We start from the raw sequence: 13,890 nt of genomic DNA on the forward strand, positions 1-13,890 counted from the left end.
TACTACTAAAAGGGGACCAAGCTGTCCTTCCCAGCCAACTACAGAAACAAGTTCTTGCACTTGCACATGTGGGGCACCCAGGTATAGTCAGAATGCAAGACCTAGTTTACAGCACCTACTCGTAGCCAGCTTTTCGCAAACATGTCGAGCAACATGTAAGCGACTGTCAAACTTGCAACACTGCTGACAAGTCGGCCAAGAGTCGGTCGACAGGGGCCCATAGAGCTGACCGAATATCCTCTTTGACCCTGGGTGAAGGTGGCTGTAGACATCATGGGTCCATTTCATTCAGCCCCTCAAGACTGCCGGTATGCCATAGTAGTCATGGTAGACTACCACTCTTAAGTGGCCTGAGATGATGTTCACACCATGTGTAACTAGTCAATCTGTAATCACTTTACTGGCCTCCCGTGTTTTCTAGAGAGGGACTGCCTGAGGAAATCGTTACTGACAATGGCCCCCAGTTCACCTCTGTTGAATGCGAAACATACCTCACTACAGAGGGAACCAAGCACATCTGGTCCTCACTTTATTTCCCCCAGTCTAATGGACAGGTTGAGCGGTTCAACCACGTTCTCAAGTTATTCATCATTCAGTGTGCCCTTCAAGAACAAAGTCCTCTAAAAAAGACAGTTCTCCACTATGTTGAAACATACCGAACCATTCCTCTTACCACAACTAAGTTGTCTCTGTTTTACTTGTTACGTGGTCGTAAACCTCGAATGCATTTGCATATTGTAGGCATCTCCACGCACAGTTTTCACAAGAACCCATACCACGAGTACCAGGAACTGCGACGTGTTGAACGTTATCAGCGTAAAATGCAAGAGGACACCAATCGATGACGTACTGCCTACCACAGTTCCTTTCAACCTGGCGACCAAGTCCATGTGCATCAGAAAGGACAAGGAAAAATGTCCTCCCCATATTCACACCCCAGGGTCATTCATTCCAAGGTAGCCTGTAACACTTATCGTCTGAACGACAGCACTACCTAGCATGCATCAAAGCTTTCCAAGAGCACACTGAAGGGCCCCGCAAAACAGTCACTACAATGGTACGATTATTCATACCTTATTCTGCTACCCCGAACACACACAGTGCCACCCACGCCATCACATTTAAGTCTGCAGGAACCTAGATCCACCCGAGATGCGCAACCTTGGCAACAAGTGGAATCACCTGAGTCATGCTAACGGTTGTCGTTCCTCACGTCACGTCACTACCTCAACCACAACAACAAACGGCACGGCCTCAACGAGAGCACAGGCATCCACAGTACCTGAACAACTACGTATGGCTTAATACTATTTTGTTAAGGGGAGGAGAAATGTTGTATATTATATTTTACTACTTTGTTATGTTGTATGGCCCAGGGGGCGCCCCACAAGATATATATAAACACCCTCGCTGCAGCCAGCCAAAGGTAAGTTGAGCATGGTGTGGAATTAGAGTGTGTGTTGTCCCTTCAGACAGTGCTCAGTGCCTCCCTTCGGAAACACTACAACTGATACATTATATAAACATTATTATTCATGAGTTGCCTCTAACTTAGCTTCAAAATTATCAACACTGTCGGCATTAACAATTGAACTAGGTAAGTCGTTCCATGGCTCCACAGATGCAGGAAAAAAAAAAAAGAGAACTTGAGCGTGTTGCAATGCGAAATGAATGACTTACTGTGCTTATTATGATAGGTTCTAGATGAACCAATAATGTGGGAAAGGTGGAGAGTTTAGCAAAAGGTTTATCCCTGGCCTGCTGCTCTGCATAGGGAAGAGGCACATGGGAGGGAAGGGAAGGAGTTGATTAACTGATTTACGGAGTTTTACCACCTCAAGGCAACACCTTAAGGTGACACCTGCATGAGAGGTGTCGTAGTAGAGGGAGGACTCTGGAATAATTTTGACCAGTTGGGATACCTCACCTTAACATGCATCTAAGTACCTGAGCATCTTTGCATTTTGGCCCCATCAAAATATGGTCGCAGCGGCTGGGAATCAAGCCCGCAACTTCATGCTCAGCAGTAGAATGTCATAGTTGCTGTGGTCGGTGAAAGAAAGAGAGAATGCAGATGACAATGACAGTGCGTCAAAGTACAGTCATGTTAACGATGTCCATACACCTAACAAAGTGTGAGAGAGAGTAAAAGTTCTCTAACAAAAGCAGAGAGGTTGACCAAAGGTACAGCCTATTGAAAAAAAAAAAAAAGTAAAGGCCAGTACCAGCTTTAGTAGGAAATGGGCGGTTGACCTTTACTTTCTCTGCAATAGGGTGCGCTTTTCTCTAGCCAGCTACTCCACACTAAAGAAAATGGAAGACGGAAATAAGATGGGTGACAATGAGGGCAGAAGGAAGAGACAAAGCACTAGCACATGACAGCACGTGGGAGCATTGTAAGCGCTGTTGAAGCCTAGAGTTCAGGGTGCTTTTGGCTGAAAGTGTCGCGAGTGTTCTCGCTGTGTGCAATGCATTTCAAGCGTCATTCAATGCGCCTAGAATCTTCTGCTCCAAAAGACGCTGGTCGTCCTAACGAGAAAATATGGCATCGAGTGTCTTGTCGGCCATGCAGCGCCATAATAACCAAGAGAGTCACAGAGCATGCGCGAGACTGATTCTGGAATCCTGTATGCATGATGATTTGAAGCGCCTCTTTTCATGGCATACTTTTTTAATGTACTGTCTGGTAAATATTGCCATGAGTCATGTTCAGACTGCAATAGGCTGATCCCATCCATTGCCAAGGTTGTCTTTTCATGCTAGATGCCTACTTACAGTTTAGGATTCCACTTTTTTTTTAAATTAGCGTAGCTTGCACTGGAGGCGCAATGCTAAAGAGAGAGCGGAGCTGATGGCACCTAGCGAGCCCTTGCTTTTGGGCTAGGCTAAGCACTACCAAGTCATCCCCAGCTTCTTCTGGAATTTATTGATTAGTGATTAATTATCGATTAGCTATTCATTGGCTATCGCAAGGTATTGGCCACGAATTTGGGCTAGGCTAAGAACTACCAAGTCATCCCCAGCATTTTCCGGAATTTATTGATTATTTATCTATTATTGATTAGCTATTGATTGGCTATCGATTTGCTGTCGATGACTAGCTAAGCTTAAGTAGTCTCAACCATGCTTAGCTAGACTTATCCAGGCTGAGCTTCGCTAGTTGACAGGGGTATGTGCCATTGCGCTTGGACCCTTTCTGCACTACTGCCAGGATCGGCCCACATTTTCTGTTCACACGTTATGGACTAATGCTCAGCTTAAACAGCTCCGCAGATAAAAATTGATGTCATGCAAGTTTACCACATGCCAATTGCTAGAAACCACGACTAGCATTTACACTGTCTTATGCTACGCTGCTTCTGCATGTAAGTTCATTAAGTTTTACAGAAGCCACCTATACAGCACAGTCCAATGTTAAGAACACTTACCTAGTAAGCATTTTGCAAATGATTGCACCTAGCTTTGATATCACTCCCTCCCTCACTCACTCACTCGCTCGCTCGCACGCACACACGCGCGCGCACACACACACACACACGCACACACACGCACACCTTTATCTGGCAGAGTTAAGGTAACACCACAACACCACAGTTATACTGGTGTTATTACTATTAGTTAAGTGCTCTTTCTAATAGTGGACCACACCGTACATGAATCATGATTGATGCAGTGACGACTGCTGTGCTTATGTGCTATATATAAGCATTTGATGCATCTGCATTCACGCACAACATTGGAGATACCACCCCTGCGTGCTTCTGTCTGCCACAAAATGTTGAGTAAGCACTACAGGGCGTTTCACAAATGTAAGTGCATTTGGCAAAAATAAGAAGTTGATGTGCCATTTCACATGACTCCAGTGAAAAATATTGGTGGAATTTAAAAAAGAAGACGCAAGAAATCAACATTGGAGACAAGCACAAAGTAATGTGCAAGGACAAAGTAATACCTGTTATTTTGTGCTCGTTTCTAGCGCCCAAATATGCACCACTCACCCAACAATGCAGTTCTCTAGAAAGCGAACATTACAGTTGCATAACATAATTTTCAACATACTAGGTGCGTCTGGTGCGTACGTCTTTTGAGCAACATGACTTCAAGCTGACAAGTGCTGCCTTAAAAGAGTGCCACAAGGTGTAGGTGGGGAGGAGATACCAAGAAATAAAATATCAAGAAACAAGCTACAAATTACCTTGAGCGACTAAAAACACACTTGCACAGTGCAGCCTGACCGTGTCAATAATGCGAACAACATGAAAAACAAAAGAACAGGCTTGCCTTCCATTCCACTGATGCATTTGACCCGGTCACGGACGGCCACGTTGTAGTTCTCGAACCAGAGAAAAGGCCCAGCCGTGTGGTACGGGGCGGTCGGTGCCATAACCTTGGAATAGCTGTGTTGCCAGTCAAGCACCTCCTTGCCGTCCCGGTAGGCAATCTTGCCATACACCTCAAAGTACTTGCGCACGAAGCTGAAGGGCACGTACACTTCTGGTCCTTCCTTCCGACAGGGCACAGCATAGTCGTCATTGATGACACACTTGATTTCCTGTGCTAGGTGTGCCTTACCCCTGGCTCCCAAGCTGATGCCACCGCTGGTGTCTGCCTGCAGAAAACAAAGGCAACAGCATGTGTTCAGGACTAAAAGCTGCTGCTATGTGTCTGCCTCAAAGCAATCATCTGACAGCACCACAAACACTCCAAGATTTATAGTGCATCATGGTCGCCTATGTGTCATCATCATCATCAGCCTATATTTATGTCCACTGCAGGACGAAGGCCTCTCCCTGTGATCTCCAATTGCCCCTGTCTTGAGCTAGCTAATTCCAACTTGCCTGCAAATTTCCTAACTTCATCACCACACCTAGTTTCCTGCCGTCCTCAACTGCGCTTCCCTTCTCTTGGTACCCATTCTGTAACTCTAATGGTCCACTAGTTATCCATCCTACGAATTTCATGGCTTTCCCAGTGCCATTTTTTTCTTTTAATGTCAGTAAGAATATCGGCTATCCCCATTTGCTCTCTGATCCCCACTGTTTTCTTTCTGTCTCTTAACAATAGGCCTAACATTTTTCGTTACATTGCTCTTTGTGCGGTCTTTAACTTGTTCACAAGCTCCTTTGTTAACCTCCAAGTTTTTGCCCCATATGTTAGCACCGGTATAATGCAATGATTGTACACTTTTCTTGTAAACAACAGTAGTAAGGTCCCAATCAAGATTTGGCAATGTCTGCCGTATGCACTCCAGCCCAATTTTATTCTTCTGTAAATTTCCTTCTCATGATCAGGGTCCCCTGTGAGTAATTGACCTAGATAAACCTACTCCTTTACCGACTCTAGAGGCTGAGTGGCGATCCTGAATTCTTGTTCCCTTGCCAGGCTATTGAACATTATCTTTGCCTTCTGCATATTTACTAGTACCGGTATGCATTTCATTTTTTTCCCCACACTGGCGGCCCACAAAACGTTTTCCAGAAGGTTTTCTTCTTTTTATATAGGGATAACTTGACACCTTACAATCTCTCAGTCACAACATGACACAAAGTGCTGGCATATTAAAATTCCCTAATTTTACAGCTTTTTTCTGACTGTTTTTATGAAAACTTCCTGGCAGTCTGCAACATTGGAAGTTCAGGCGCGAGAAGATAAATTGTGGTTTATAGCTTGCCAATGATTATGCCAGCCCATAATTCTGAACAACCTGTAAGCTGTAAATCAGGTGGGATGCACCATCTGATTTGACTTAATCGGGTCTTTCATAATAAAGTAAACCCTCCTCGAACTCTGATATCTCGAAATATCGGTCAAGTAGAACTTTTTTTTTTCCTGTCTTGGTAGCAGCCCATGTGTATTTCACCTCTTATCTCGAAAAGCTCTTTGCGCTGGGCTCCGGATATCTCGACTTCGAAATTACCAGGAAGAAGGCAACGGGGCAGCGTCGCCTGCGTTGCCTGTGCTCGTGTTTTACCCAGCTAAGTCAGCAGCAGCTCACTATCCAAGCCAGACCATGTTGGCCAGACGCTGCAACAGGCCGTGCTGCCCCCATTTATCTTCCTCCTATATATATCTAGCACCGCTCGCGCGCATTTGCTTGGCAGCTCGCTGCCACATTGTTGCGGCCTCACGCTCTGGGAGTTGGTCTTATTATTTTTTCCCCCCCTCTCGCTGTCAGTGACGCAGCGGTCAAAACGTATTAATTCTGACCTCGAGCAAGATGATTGGCACTTTTGAGCAGGCCCGATCAGCCCACGCGCTGTGCCCAATAGAAGCCAGCATGCGAAGAAGAAGAAGAAGAAGAAGAAGAAATAAACATTATTAAAACGTGAAAGGATGAATGTGGTTGGGGCCCTTAGTCCAGGGCCCCAATGGCTGCCGCCACCGCTCTTGCTCGTCGGATCAGGGCCAGCCAGACCTGAGGCTCGGAGCGACGGAGGATCGCCTCCCACTGCGCATATGTTGGTTGGGGGGCTGCATGCGAGCTCACAGCGTTTCAGCGAGATCGCAGCTTGATAAAAACACTCGCTTTATGCTCACGCAAGGGTGAGGTGTAAACGACGTGACAATTGCGCTCCTTAGTTTCGGTTTTCGAAGTCAAATTGTCCAGAATTCGTTACGATGCAGAAAGTAGCAGCGTCAGCTTTTTTGGACGTCTTAAAACGGTTATGCTCGGATGACTGGCTTCAATTAAAGGATCAGTCATCTTGAGTGTGTGCCAAGCATGCTGTTTTAGCACAGTGCCAGTAACACCATCGCCCAAAGACGCCGACGTCTCCAGTGCCGATGCACTCAAAGTAACCGAAAATATTACTAGCGGTATTTTGGAAATGCTCCATGTGGTCTATGCACGGCCAGAGGTCATGTGGTCAGTGGCCATGTGGTTTGAGCGTGGCATCTATTTATTTATATGTAAGCGCTTATGTCGAAACTCTGCTTATCTCGAAATTGTTTCTGGTTCTGACAGCTTCGAGTTAATGGGAATTTACTGTATTTCAAGCACCAGGCCAGGCTCACACTAACAAAACCATCAAAACACTATTATGTGAGGATTGCACAGGTTCAGTTGAAAACTCCGCTTCCTTCTGGCATACCACAAGCTTCGCCATGACCACTGTGGTTACTGATTTCTTTGATTAAAAGCAGTTAGGGTGCAAATTCCATTTTCCCCTTGAATTTTTCAGAACGAACATTCATTAAAAAATTACAGCTTTTCCCTGATGGTAGACACCCTGTGACATCACCACTGCCTTATGTGTGCTCAACATACACTTGTATGTTGAGCTGCTTTGGTCAGCCTTGTTCAGGGAATGTTGAATGACGACACGAGCAACTCTGCCTGTAACAACAAGAACCTTTATTGCTGTCTGCCCGCTAAATATATATACATGTTGCAAGGTGCCGCCCCCTTGCTCTCAGTGCCATCTCGTAGCTGCAAACTCAAGCACAAGGCAGCGACCACTACATCTCCCTCCCCGAGGTCGCAGGGTGCTCGTGATAGTGTATCAGCTGTAGTCGTCTCGGCACATAGAGCCACAAGGTGTTCAATATGCAGATTAAAATTTGGCCACCAAATGCACTCTTGGGCGTGTTCTTGACAGCGGCGTACCCCTTGATGCCCTTCGTGCAGCAGTACGAGGATGTCATGGTGTTGAGCAGTTGGAATGACGATACGGCAATCCAACAAAAGCCCCCCCCCCAAGCCATCGTACACACTCAGTCTGTCTCTCTCTTTCCAGTATGGTGCTATGTGGGTTGGTACTCTGTTCTTGGGTGGCCATATTGCTGTCTGCCCGTTAAATATATACATGTTGCAAGGTGCCGCCCCCTTGCTCTCAGTGCCATCTCGTAGCTGCAAACTCAAGCACAAGGCGGCGACCACTACAAGTCTAGGCTGAAAAGCTTAAAGGTTGAGCATGTGGTGAAAGCGACTTTTCACATGAGAATGCTTTTTTAGGCTTAAAACCACTACTCAATTTCACGAGGAAATACAACTGCTGAAAACACCAGACATTTTTACTATAAACAGGACTGAGTCAAGAAAGGAACAAAACATGTGCACACTACAGCAGTATGTATATATATATATATATATATATATATATCTTGTCCTGATATACAAACAAATATGTAAGACAAGAATAAGTGAATACCTTAGAGTTCAGTAATAGCAACGCCTCTTTCCTATTATTTCGTTTCTGCTATATTTCTCGCAAAATGTAGGGGTGTTTTGTCGAAATGTTAGTTCTAGCCTGAGGCTTCCTTTGTTCATATTTTGCCTTTCTCTTGTTTCCATTGTGATAGCAAGTTATGACCAAGTTTTGCACTCGTTCATGAAGCCTCTTGTGTGTCATAAGTGCCTCTGAGATCTGTAATCACGGAAAAAGTTACTTGCTATAGAAAGTGATGTGTCTGCACTGATTGACATAATCTTTTCTAAACCTCTCGTGTTCTACATGTCTAATCATTAAAAAAATATATATAAAATAAAAAATCTCATGCAGGTCACAGGCACTCTGGGTCTCCTGCACTTTGCCAATGCAGATGATTGAGTGCTAATACATCACTCCACCCCAAACTGGTGTGTTGTCTCCACTCCGCCATGGCATCGTGAAGATGTTATTGCTTTCACCAACCAATTGGCTTACGTCCGCACCTCTCCTTCCCTTTCATACTCTCCACACTGCCTTTCTCCCCCCCTCGCAGCCTGCACTATCCTCTCCATCATCCAACTGCAACTGCCACCACCACTAAACACAGCACCTAACACGTCAGACGCCACAAAGAAAGTTTTGCTTTCAAGGTGACCTCCGCAGTAACCCTGTCCAACCACTAATCAGCATCGAAATTCATACGACTCCAAAAAGAAAGCTTAATTAAAAAAACAAAAGGGTGAAAATGTGTGCACTGAAGTCTCGAATACGACAGCCACCATTCGCAAAAAGCATGCTAGATGGCGCCACAGAAAACTCGGAGCCTTCACCAAGGCGCATAGTATCTGAACTATCGGGCGGAGCTTCTGCACATGCTACTGCACTTAGTCCAGCAGCATTTGACAGCGATTTTGGTTTCCTGAAGCAGATACTGAATCGGCGTAAGCTTCCCCATGCATCGGTTTCGCATTTACCCAGACACCGAAGAAAGCAGCAGAAAAGGAAGTCTAGTTCAACACTCAGTGGTATGTTCTTTCTTTTTATTGCGATAGCAATTATATATACTCCAGGCACATTTCAGCCATTGCCGTCGGGTCACCGTGATGTTCCGTATAAAGTCCAAGGGCGCTAACTAGTCTAGTAACGTTAGGCGCTAACATCGTCGCCGAACGCCGTATGCGCGAGTAAAAGCGTGGGAGGGTGAGCCGACGATGGCAGCTCAATCTCGCACGTGCAAGGGAGAAAAGCAGGGAGGAAGCGCGCCGTATTCGGTCGCGACCTGCGATGGGTGCGCTGTGTTCACTTAGTTCACGAAGCGAGAGGCAGCCCGAAGGTAAATACACTCACTGCTCTTCCAGCGTTTCCTGGCTCTAGCGTTATGACAGTGAGTTTCCGCGGTCATTGAGTGAGATGTGTTCATGTTTGCTCGCGCGCGCGTGACACCATGCTTTTTAATCTAGTTAGTAAGCAAATGTCTACAAGTTTATGCGGCCGATAAAACTACTATCCTTACTTCGTATAGCTGTCTACTAATTTGCTAACGCAATCGGTGCTTTTCGATGCCTTTCAGGTGAAACTGTGACTTTCTTCTTGGTCTTGTAATTAAGCTGTTTATGTTTTCTCTTCCCCATCTTAACTAACGCGGATGAAAATGTGGGACTTATTTTCAGAGGTGCTCTCATTTGTGCGCGCTTTGCCTTAATTGATAGCATTCCTTTCATTGCTACAGAAGGTTGTTCACGAGTATAGCATAAAATCATCAACGAGCGACCGGAGCCGCGATGGATGAGCAAGAGCACGCACATCAGTGGTATTTTGTGCAAGGGAGACATGAAACTGTTTTGCTGGAGCTGCGAAGATGCATTCAGCTAATCAGCCAGGCAAGGTGCTGGCACATTACGGCACTTGCCTGCATGAGAAGCGGCTCGGCTGCACTGAGGGGACTGCGTGTGCTGCAGCGGGCCAGGTAGGAGAGCAGCGTCAGTGCAGCACCCGACAGGGTCAGCACAAACAGCAGCTTCTTGGTTGGCCGCATCCTCACACCGCCTCCCAGCAGCATTGCTTGGCTTTACACCTGTGTGGTGAGCAGAAATGTTAGCCAAAGATGATATAGTCAACGTAAATTTCTTACGTGACAACGAATCACTCCTAAACGGTATTTTAAAATAGACAATGCTTTTCAATACCAACCTTGAGATGAGAGCTCGTAGTGTGCTCGCTTCGGTAAAATTGTTATGAGAAATTTGCCCATGATACAGGTTATGGGGGTTATATGCAGGGATCTTACAGTATATCAGAATAATACATCAATTTTCTCAGCTGCCCCACAGAATGTCATTAAAGTAAGACCAGAGGATTGAGAATATACATAATTATTAACATGGTTAATACGACTTCGAATTATGCAGCTTCGTTTTATCAGGCGTAAATTCGCACACAGGCAACAATGACAAGAATGTTTCTGTTAGTATTTCATGAAGTTTTTTTGTGTTTTAATTATTATTATTATCATTATCACAAACTTTTCGGTGACATTTCATCTGTGACAATTCACACGTTGCCCTGTTAAGCTCATTGTCATCTTACACAAGTGTACCATGTACATAGAAAAATATAGGTTTTCTATGTTTTTAATGCTTTTTATAAAGGCAAGTATATTCAATGCGCAATGAGGTACACATACCTGCATATTCGTTTATTTTTTTACTTTAGGAAGAATTATTTTCACTTTCCTTAAGTTCACTTTGAAGGTTTCGCTGCTGCCGGGCCCCTCATTTACAGCCTTTTCAACTGTTTTCATTCTGGCCAAAATACATCATTTACACCAAGTTAAAACAGATAAAAAATGATAATCCACAATTGAACATATCAGGAAATGACTACCTGTACCATCCAGTTGCACCTAAATGTTTTTTTATACAGTCCAGAAAAATAAACGCAGTGTCGGTTTAGCGGTAAATGCGAGAGAAATGAATTCAACATCATGTCGCCCTTTTCAAGGTGTCGGACCCACAATATAAACCACGTTCACCAAAGTGCAAAGTGCTTTTCAGGAGCTAATTACTCGACACACGTTCTGACTCTTTTGTAACCAACTAGCGCACCAAACTCGCCCCAGAATTTAGCCTGCTGAAGCCACTTATAAGGTCCACACAAAATCAATAGAATCAATATAATTGAGAAAGAAGTTCGTGTGTGTACTGACATCGCTTACTGAACTCCGAGCTTAGCACACAAATCTCGACAGAAAAGTACGCAGAATTGATCATCTTAACGAGCGTAGCTCGTATAATCTGCCTAACATAACCTATTCAAAACGAGGCGGCGCTGTTCCGGAAAGCGCTGACGCTACTAAAGTCACGGTGGCCGAGGCCGAGGACGCACATATGTCCGGCACACGATGACAGCGGCAGTGGTCGCTGATTGTGAACGCCAGCGGCGATCACTTTCACATGAAGCCAAAAAATAAAAATACACAAAAAAAAGGAGAGAGAAATAAAAACCGAAGCACACTGAAAGTTGTCCACACACGGACGTCGCCATCGAAGCAGGCGGGCTTATTACAGAGATCGAGAGCAAGGTACACAATGCGCAGGAATAACAAAGAGGACGAAAGGTAAGTGAAACCGGCCATCTAAGGAGGGGGGGGGGGGGAGATGAGAGTGAAGGGGGGGAGGAGGAGGACACATTATGCGAGATCGTCTCCGCAGTTTGAACTCGCCGCGCACGGTGTCCATTCGCGGGACCCGTCCAGTCCACGGGGGCACGACGGGCTCGCGCGCGCGCACCTGCTTGCCCCTCTCTTTCAATCCTCCTTCCACGACTCGGGCGACACGCACACGGTGGAGGGAGGGGGGGATCGATGCTAATGTGGGCCCGCGGACACGATCAAAAAGGACCGAAGCACGACAGAGGGCCGACGAACGAACGAAGGAGAAGCTACCGCCAGTTTCGGCGCTCATTAACTTGCAAATAGGACTCTCGGGCGACGACTTCGATCTGGGGGGAAGGGGAGGGGGAAAGGACGCTGGTGCTGCTGTTTCCACTCGAGGGGCGCCGGCTGAGCGGAGACCGTCTCGTTGGCAGCGAGGCAATGCGGGCGGCGGCATCCCACACCACTTTCCCCTGCGACGAACTTTGCTTTCAATATGCGCGTATCCATCGTACATGTCCCCAGTGCTCCTAGACTGCTTAGGTTTTCGTTCGCCAACAAATTTTGGCCGTTTCATTGGTTGCATATCGTCATCATCATCATCATCACTTTCTTCAACATCGTTGCTTATCTCTCCCACTTTACCTTGCGGTGGAGAACTACTGCTACTGTGTATGCAGAGCTCTGCGTATTTTTGACAATTCTTGGTAAATGCAACAGTGCGAAAAATTCATAGTTATTTCTTAGCGTCATTATTAAGTGTCTGACCGAATGTTTTAATCAACTGATTCATTTGCAAATACAAATGAAAAAAAAAATGCAAGGAAGGAGCTGACCGGCAACTGCCGTTATGGACACAACGCCTGTCCGTTTTCAGGAGAAGAAAGGGTACAGAGATCTAAGATTCCGAAGAGAAAGAAAATACAAAAATAAATACGAATTAAGAAGTACAAAAATATAATAAAACGGAACAGGGACACGTACGGGCACTGAGATGACAGACAAAAATAAAAAAAAAATGTGGTTGATCCCTCTTATATAGGAATCGGTATAGAACACGAAAGTGAAACGTGTCTTCACAGAAGTAGTGTAATGTTTATTGCACATTGATATATAATGTCTATTGGTGTTTTGTGGCTAAAGCGCCCTTAGGCGTTGATGCACCCACGCTGACGCCTGGTGGCACGTCTCCTCCATCACGACTACCAACGTCGATGACCATGAGCAACCGTCGTGCATATGGAAGCTGCACTACGCTGCACACGCTAGCACAACGCGAAAGACGAAGCACGTAACTGACACACTAATACAACGCGCAAGACAAAGCACGTAACTGAATCGTCACCGAGTCAAATCAGCGCGTACAGCGCGTCGTAATTGCAGCCTCCGCGATCAACTTCAGAAACATTTTCAGAGCCAATTGCGGAGGCCACGCTCCGCTGTGCTGAGTACGGTGAACGCCACCTAGCTGGCGTTGGTAGTGCTTCTTGATGCCAGCGTCCCTTCGAATGCTGGCATCGAGGCGTCGTAGTGCTGAGACCACCGAAGCGTTCACTGTCGGTGCGCGTTAGTGTCATGATGCAGTACTTCTCTTTTCTGCTCGTAGGCGGCGGCACCGCCCCGAGCAAGAGCGCGGGTACACGGAGGAGTGTTAGATATATAAGGCGCGTCTGTGTAGCTCTCTGCAAATGCGTTTGTGGCGCAATGGGTTAAACGCTCGGCGATCTATCGTCGCGGACCAAGAGGTCGTGGGTTCGATTTCCAAATTTTGCATGTTTGTGGAACTTTTTCTTCTGGTTTCTTTCTTTGTATTATGTTCGTGTATGTTCGTGTGACGTATTTCCGTGACGGAAATACGTCAGTGAAGTCTTGGTGGACCCCGGCATAAAACACTTTCGTGTTAAAAGAAGACAGTAGAGTTTCCAGAACACAATGCCATTACGTAAGGAAATGTTCATTTAAATGCGATATTGGGTAATGGCTGCCACTGCACCTCATTACTCAACTTTTTAATTCAGTCCAGAACAAAGCTCATTTGGCAATAAGAGAGAGAGATAACTGTGCAGCTAACATGTCAGTGGTATTGTT

At 45.8% G+C, this 13,890-nt stretch overlaps 1 protein-coding gene across 1 annotated transcript in view; it reads right to left on the minus strand.

Moving 5' to 3' along the window:
• LOC119446560 (D-glucuronyl C5-epimerase-like) overlaps positions 1-13,890 on the minus strand; it is a 63,958-nt gene that overhangs the window by 16,439 nt on the left and 33,629 nt on the right. The window contains 2 exon segments of the mRNA XM_049664213.1: positions 4,282-4,605; positions 10,056-10,224. Coding sequence (XP_049520170.1) covers positions 4,282-4,605; positions 10,056-10,209 — 478 coding nt within the window. The 5' untranslated portion in view covers positions 10,210-10,224.

Source organism: Dermacentor silvarum, chromosome 3, assembly GCF_013339745.2.
Source record: "Dermacentor silvarum isolate Dsil-2018 chromosome 3, BIME_Dsil_1.4, whole genome shotgun sequence".
Classification (NCBI taxonomy): domain Eukaryota; kingdom Metazoa; phylum Arthropoda; class Arachnida; order Ixodida; family Ixodidae; genus Dermacentor; species Dermacentor silvarum.